At 44.9% G+C, this 7500-nt stretch overlaps 2 protein-coding genes and 1 long non-coding RNA gene across 3 annotated transcripts in view; all 3 read left to right on the top strand.

Annotated features, from left to right (window-relative positions):
- The window catches only part of LOC132448036 (uncharacterized), a 101091-nt gene that overhangs the window by 2088 nt on the left and 91503 nt on the right, over positions 1–7500 (top strand). The gene's annotated exons all lie outside the window — the stretch shown is intronic.
- On the top strand, positions 776–3280 carry LOC132448004 (uncharacterized). Its single transcript, XM_060039068.1, has 3 exons — positions 776–927; positions 1237–1347; positions 2509–3280. The coding sequence occupies exons 2-3, from the start codon at positions 1244–1246 to the stop codon at positions 2936–2938; spliced, it is 534 nt and encodes a 177-aa protein (XP_059895051.1). The 5' UTR covers positions 776–927; positions 1237–1243; the 3' UTR covers positions 2939–3280.
- Positions 3853–6810, top strand: apnl (actinoporin-like protein). Its single transcript, XM_060039060.1, has 3 exons — positions 3853–4032; positions 4668–4772; positions 5782–6810. The coding sequence occupies exons 2-3, from the start codon at positions 4669–4671 to the stop codon at positions 6224–6226; spliced, it is 549 nt and encodes a 182-aa protein (XP_059895043.1). The 5' UTR covers positions 3853–4032; position 4668; the 3' UTR covers positions 6227–6810.

The raw sequence follows: 7500 nt of genomic DNA, 5'->3' as shown, positions 1-7500 counted from the left end.
GAGTTAGTCAGGATGAGATTGAGCAGGATTTGGTAGAGTAAGGTTAGGGTATGGTGCATTAAGGTTAGAGTAGAGGAAGGTAGAGGAAGGGTATAGGATGGAGTAGTGTTAGGGAAGAGTATGTTATGGTAGAGTAGAGTGTAGTGTTTGTTGGCGTAGGGCTAGTCGGTCAGGGCTGAGTCAGGTTGAGTGTTGAAAAAGAATTAGTCTGAGCCTGTGGACCAGCATTTAGTGGAAAAGTGTGATCTTTGGAATTAGTTATGAGTCACATGAGCTCTGCCCCAAAGAGGAAGAGAAACAGATGATACAGGAACAGGGTGGAGGGTCATTATAGATGGGGAACTGAAGAAAACATTCTGCTGGCTTCACCAGCATGAACACAGATCTTCAGTGGACACTGGTATGGGGGATGAGCTAGGGACATGGGAGCCACACCTTTCAGTTATTTGGAAGTGACATCAGTATTAACTAATTCTACTACTACTAGTTCTATGATTTCTTCCAAAGTGAATGAATATAGGCTACAGATAATATGGCACCAACATACACAGAGACAGGTCTGTCAGAATATTCATGTGTACAAATACAATTTTGCATTTATCTTTTTACTTTCCATCTCAACTGAACCCTTTCTTTCATCCCCTGTGAAGAAAGACTCCCATCCAATGTGTAAATATACACTCAATATCTTGCCCAGAAGCGAGTTGCATAGCTCAAATCAACTGCATTTTGAGAACAACTTTACTCCCCTTGTGTGTGAAAGCCGCTGCGTGCTCATAACGGAGAGCGACCACGCCCGTGGGTGTGTTGGAACAAACACTGTGTCAGAGCAACCAGAGAAGGAGGGCGGGCTCTCTATTCCACCAAAGGCTCAGGAAGAGGGGAACTTGGAAAACTCTTTCTCAACGGTGATCGACTCTAAAAAAAGGTAAATATGTCTCCATTTACTTTTAGTATGCTTTCAACTGTATAATAAAGTACAGGATGTGCAAGTTACAAAGTGAAAACGAATGGGTGCAGGCTGTGTACGTGTCTAAATGCAATATTCTAACAACAATAGCATGACAACATAACATCCTAACAAAATGCCACGATGAAATTCCCTCGATCTTTTCTTTCGGGTTCAGTCAAGCATGAACATTGTGCAATACGAAAGCGTAACTCCTGTGTTGGGAACCTCTTAATGGCACTGGGTAGCATTAACGGTATGGTGTGTGTTTTGTGTTCCCCCCTCGCAGCCAAGATGCCAGAGAACGCAGAGGCTGTTTCAGCCACTTTCAACACTAACAGAAACTGCACAATGGAAATCTCCAATCTCAGCAGCCACTACTGCCTCATTAACCCTAAGTAAGTACAAACACTGTTGTGATTGTAATCACTATAAGACTGTGTTATAACACACTACTACGTATTTGTTATACTGTTTTTTATTCATCTATTTATTGGTTGAAAAAAATATGGATTTGTGTTAAAAAATGATGGCCAGCATAGAGCGTGATCCTTTTACTGGCAAAAAGAGTTGTTGTTATTGCTGGGTAAATATATGGAACTTTTATAGTAATTATTTTTCCAACTGCAAGATTAACTTTGGAATAACTTTACTGAGGGATAAAAGGCAGAATATAGAATATATATATTGGCAATCTAATGGCTCAACCTTTGATGTTTAGAATTGTTGCAGTCTATGTTTCATGCCATTTATTACCTAATAATATATCAGACTTTTGTATCCAGACAGTTTTGTTTTAATTTTCACTTTTTATTTTTTCCTTCTTTCCCTTTCACTTTGCCACAATAATAACAAACGCTATTGTTATTTGTGTCATGCTTTTACATTTATCTGTCCGTGGCAGGGTAGACAGTCTCTTGGCTGAGTGGTTTTCATGTGTGACATCCCTTTTCCCTGAAAATATCCACCTATCCATCATACACTGACGTACTCCACCCCATTTCACATTGCACGGAGGTTTGCTTTCTGTTGCTTATAAGTCCATAGCAGCACTTGCAACAGTCACGCTCGATCCATCAGCCCAGGCTGTTTCACCCTGGAAGTACCCAGCACTCACAGGCACACCGCATACCTCTGCCAAAGTTCCCCCCAAATAAAGAAACAACTTTTTGTTTGTGTTCAAAATTAAATTTGTATTATTCCAAAGTATGATCTGATATATATTCTCTATGAATTATTGCAGTGGTATCATCATGGGTTCTTAGTATTTGTGTTTGTATTCGTGTCAGTGTCGGACGATATTATTCCATAAAAGCAGAAAATCGTATGTACACAAAAGTAATGAAATGTCGGTGGCTTGGCGGTTGCCATGTGACGGTTGCCAAGTAATAAACATCTCTATATCCCACTCCCTCTCTCTTTCTGCCTCTCCAACCATTCTCTCTCTCCTTCTCTCTCTCTCTCTCTCTCTCTCTCTCTCTCTCTCTCTCTCTCTCTCTCTCTCCCTCCCTCCCTCCCTCCCTCTCTCCCTCCCTCCCTCCCTCCCTTCCCTCTCGTAGGGTCTACATGGCCAGCGGTTTCAGCTACCACCCGCCGCAACCCACCGTCCGGACGGGCAAGACGGAGGTGTGCTCCTTCGACAAGGACGACAACAGCGCCACGGGGGCCGTGGGCCTGCTGACCTACGACCTCTTCCACATGCGGGACCGCACCGCCGCGCACCGCGCCGCCCTCATGTTCTCCGTGCCCTTCGACCACAACCTCTACAAGAACCGGCTGGCGGTGGGCGTGGTCGAGGCGTCGCGGGCCTGCGACAAGGCCCTGTACGAGACCATGTACGGCGGGAAGGACCTGAGCATGTGCGCCAGCTCCGAAGCCGACGGCAGCGGGATGGCTTACAAGACGGGGCAGGTGGAGCTCAGGGCCACCATGTCCTCCATCGGCAAGGCCATCGTGAAGGTGGAGCTCTATGACAAAATGACAAACTAGAAGAGATGTCACGGAAAAGTACTCGAGTTCTGCATTGTTGTTAAAGGTGACGTGTTAAACCACCAGGTGTGAGTGTGATTAGCCATTACAAGCCATTCGGAAAATCGTTTAATATGTCACCTTAAAAACACAATCGGTGGGATATGGGATATATACCGATCCTTTAAAGTGTCCGGACCGCAGACGGCATGCTCGCTGTTTTTTAAGGGGTGGTGCAACAGGTGGCTTCATATCAATCAGAAAGTCTTTGTGTTCTCCGTCGGCTTTTAAAACTGTGTACAATATGCACCTGGTTTTGTTCTTACCATCTGAATAAAAGATAATATAACATTGATTGATTGATTTGATTCTCGTTTCTTTGACATTGTCACATCCCCATCCCAGAAGCGGATTCCCTCACATTATTCCAGAAAGACTCAAGCATTCCTAGCTATATCTGTTTGTGAATGACAGACACGACAACGTTGTACGAGCGAGCTGTCAATGATAATGATAGGACCACAAGCTGTGGTTTCGGAACATTGAAAGGCTGGTGGTTGAGGAAGGGGGTGTGAGGAAGGGGGTGTGAGGAATGTGGCTCGGCCATGGGAGCTCTGACACCCTCATTCTTCTTTACTTCACGTTTAACAAAATGTTTACGAAATTCAACCATTTCCCTAGCAACCCCAGCCTATCCAGTGATTCTTTCTTAGAAACTCACCCACAAACAAACACACACAAACAAACACACGCAAACACAGCAAAGCCGAGGAATGCCCTTTTTCCTCTCTCACACTCACTCAAAACAGATGCAAATCATTGGTATGTGTATAAACTGAACCAAATGATAAAAAAAGAAGAACAGGGCGTGGCAACCCTCTTTGTGGTAAACTGTTTGCCTTGTGATTCACATCCCACTTCTTTCTTTTCTTTTTTTCATGCCATGGGCTGTGTGACTGCGTATTTCCAAACAGGGTGTGTACCGTACTGCTGGTTAGGGTTTCAAGGGGGAGGGTTTAAGTTTTTTGAAGGACAGATCCTTGTAGGAGGAAAAGAAACAACGTCAACTTTTAGTTTACCCATTTTGGATCTTGAAATTAAGAGCTGCTGCACAGGTGAGGATAACTTCTTTGGCATCGTTTATTGAATATAAGCTGACATTTCAAATTCGGGACCTTTAGTAGGTCACTTTGTTGAGGGTAGACCAATATTTTTTAGACATGAATGTTATTTGTTTGCTCCGTTCTCTTAAACTGCAACTTTGATGATTGCTATTTTAATAATGAACTTAATAATGACTAATTACAGTAACATGAATCAGACTAATGAGCCGTGTAAAGTAAACTACCGCGGTGGGTTTCACAACTTCCTCTGCTGAAAATGTTTAGTATATTGGATCTTGTTCAGAGAGGCCTCGCCCATCTCATCTCCGGCCTCTCTCCTCTACCGCGAGCGGCATGTGAACGTGTGAACATTAATTAATTGAATCATTTCTTCAACAAGTTTGGTAGAACACAATAGTGATTAGGGTTGCTGTGCGCCATCTAGCATGTCTTGTTAATGCTGAATAATCCATCCCCTGAGAGAGAGAGAGGGAGAGAGACAGAGAGAGAGAGGGAGAGAGAGAGTGAGAGAGAGGGAGAGAGGGAGAGAGGGAGAGAGAGAGAGAGAGAGGGAGAGAGAGAGAGAGGGGGAGAGAGGGAGAGAGAGAGAGACAGAACTCCCCATCCTAATCACATTAACGTTTCAGGATGTCAGAAACTGCCGAAGCTGTGGCTGCTAATATCACCACTAGGAGAAATGTGACTATTGAGATCTCCAATGTCACCAACAATTACTGCCTCATTAACCCCAGGTAAGACAACCCCGCCTCCCCCCCCGGCCCCGCCCTTCCTTTGCATGAACTCAGAGCAATGCCAAACAGTGTAATGGATCTGTGTCTGTGTTATATTGGTGGTGGTTAGTGAGGTCCCCCCTTCACTTTAGGCGTCTTTGAGTGTTATTAATTATTATTATTATTCATGTTTAACCTCTGTTTTCCTTTTATTCCTAGTCTGTTTTACATAGTTTTGAATGATGACTATATGCTCTGTAAGGTGACCTTGGGTGTCTTGAAAGGCGCCTCTAAATTAAATGTATTATTATTATTATTATTATTATATCTATGACTGAGAATAATTCACCTGAACTTTTTGTATTTGCCTGTCTGTGTTTGCATGGATCTTTGTGTGTGTGTGTTTGTGTGTGCATATGTTTATGTGTGTGCGTGTGTGTATGTGTGTGTGTGTGTGTGTGTGTATATGTATATGTGTGTGTATATGTGTATGTGTGTGCTTGTGTGTTTGTATATATGTGTTTGCAATGTGTATATATGTGTGTATGTGTGTGTGTGTGTGTTTCTATGTGTGTGTGTGTGTGTGTGTGTGTGTGTGTGTGTGTGTGTGTGTGTGTGTGTGTGTGTGTGTGTGTGTGTGTTTCTATGTGTGTGTGTGTGTGTGTGTGTGTGTGTGTGTGTGTGTGTGTGTGTGTGTGTGTGTGTGTGTGTGTGTCTATGTGTGTGTGTGTGTGTGTGTGTGTGTGTGTGTGTGTGTGTGTGTGTTTCTGTGTGTGTGTGTGTGTGTGTGTGTGTGTGTGTGTGTGTGTGTGTGTGTGTGTCTATGTGTGTGTGTGTGTGTGTGTGTGTGTGTGTGTGTGTGTGTGTGTGTGTGTCTATGTGTGTGTGTGTGTGTGTGTGTGTGTGTGTGTGTGTGTGTGTGTGTGTGTGTGTGTGTGTGTGTGTGTGTATGTGTGTGTGTGTGTCTATGTGTGTGTGTGTGTGTGTGTGTGTGTGTGTGTGTGTGTGTGTGGGCGTGCGTGACCACCAGGGTGTTCCTGGACAGCGGCGAGGTCTACAACCCCCCGCAGCCCACTGTGCGGCCCCTGCACACGGAGGTCTGCACCTTCAGCAAGTCCAGCTCCAAGGCCACGGGCAGCGTCGGCGTGCTGACCTACGACCTCTACGAGCGCACCCGCAGCGACTACATCGAGACGGTGGCCATGATGTTCTCCGTGCCCTGGGACTACAACCTGTACAAGAACTGGTTCGCCGTGGGCCTCTACCCCAAGGGGCGCGAGTGCGACGCCGCCCTCTACAAAGAGATGTACTACGACAAGAAGCAGCAGCACTTCGTCCGGGAGGAGGCGGTGGGCTCCGGGATCGCCTTCGCCGGGAGCTACCTGGACATCAAGGCCACCATGTCGCCGATGGGCCGCGCCATCATGAAGGTGGAGGTCTGGGATTCCCTGTTCACTCCCAATCAACAGCGTTGAGGAGTCGCCGCGGGTGCTCTCAGTCCCACCCCCCCCCCCCCCCGGTGTAGTCCGTCCGTCCGTCCTCCCGTGCCCCCCAGTCTGTTCTCTTTCTCTTCCGACCCCCGTCGCCCCCCCCCCCCCCCCCCCGTCGCCCCCCCCCCCGTCGCCTTGAATCTCTTCTATGGCAGAAGCCCATTAATCTACTTCAAGGCAGGTGCCTGACAGAGTGCGTCCATGCCTCACACACACACACACACACACACACACACACACACACACACACACGTAGCACACCTGCATGTAAGAATTGTTTTTGAATCTATAAAAAAAAAAGGCATTACACCCCGTCCTCTAGATTAAAAGAAAAAAATAATACTTTGGAGTATATATAATTGGAGTTTAGTTTGTTTATATTCGCCTCGTCTTTATTTTCGAACCCTTTGTCTGTTTCGATGGCATTTATCTTCGTTATCCTCGAGAAACGGGCATCAAAGCATTCACAGGACGCGGGTTAGATAACTAAAAAAAAATAATACCAAAGGGGCTTGTCTATCCACGACATTGTTGTCAATGGCAGAGAAATAAAGCATTTTTCAAAGGCATTTCTGTTTGAGCGTCTATTCTTCTTATGCCTTGAACACAATGGTACACGTTTGTATCGGATGGGTTTTATTGCTTTGTGGAACACAATGGGTTTTGCCGATGGAGGGATCTCTGTCTTCTGGATATCCCTGTACAACTGAGGGCTGGTTGTTGAATCAATGGGTGGCGGTTTGTGCGCAGCAAGTGAAACGGTTTTCTCATGGGGGTTTCTTCTGGAACCGGTTTAGGAAGGGACACACCTTCTTTATCACCCGCATTATCAGCCAAAACCAAAATAGCTTCCAGAGTCAAGCATTCATCTAGTAATGCGCAGGTTTTATTTTGTATTCATTTCAAAGGCGGCTCAAGGCTGTGATTTGCATATAAACTCACAAGCAGTGTGGTCTTTTTCGGTTGTATTCAAAAATACAACATACATTAGCCAGCATACTGGCAAACATCTGTCCACATTTTTCAACCACAAGTTTTACCAATTGACCAACTAAGTCAAAGAAATATGAGTTGTTACTGAATTGTAGAGTAGAGGTTTTCTCGAACTACAACTTAGAGTTTAACGTCAGTTCTAATAGTTTTACGTAATAGCCAATGACTCGACAGACAGCTGTTAGTTTGTTTTGTTATTTTACCAAGGGAGATTTAACACTTAATAAATAATGATACAATAAATAATGATTTATTTATTTAATAAA

This window comes from Gadus macrocephalus, chromosome 2 (assembly GCF_031168955.1).
Source record: "Gadus macrocephalus chromosome 2, ASM3116895v1".
Classification (NCBI taxonomy): Eukaryota; Metazoa; Chordata; class Actinopteri; order Gadiformes; family Gadidae; genus Gadus; species Gadus macrocephalus.
This window is presented reverse-complemented; position numbering and strand designations above follow the sequence as displayed.

Coding starts and splice junctions, on each gene's coding strand:
- LOC132448004 (XM_060039068.1), top strand. CDS start 1,244: ATGCCAGAGAACGCAGAGGCTGTTTCAGCCACTTTCAACACTAACAGA. Junction 1,348..2,508: donor TACTGCCTCATTAACCCTAA/GTAAGTACAAAC, acceptor TCCCTCTCGTAG/GGTCTACATGGCCAGCGGTT.
- apnl (XM_060039060.1), top strand. CDS start 4,669: ATGTCAGAAACTGCCGAAGCTGTGGCTGCTAATATCACCACTAGGAGA. Junction 4,773..5,781: donor TACTGCCTCATTAACCCCAG/GTAAGACAACCC, acceptor CGTGACCACCAG/GGTGTTCCTGGACAGCGGCG.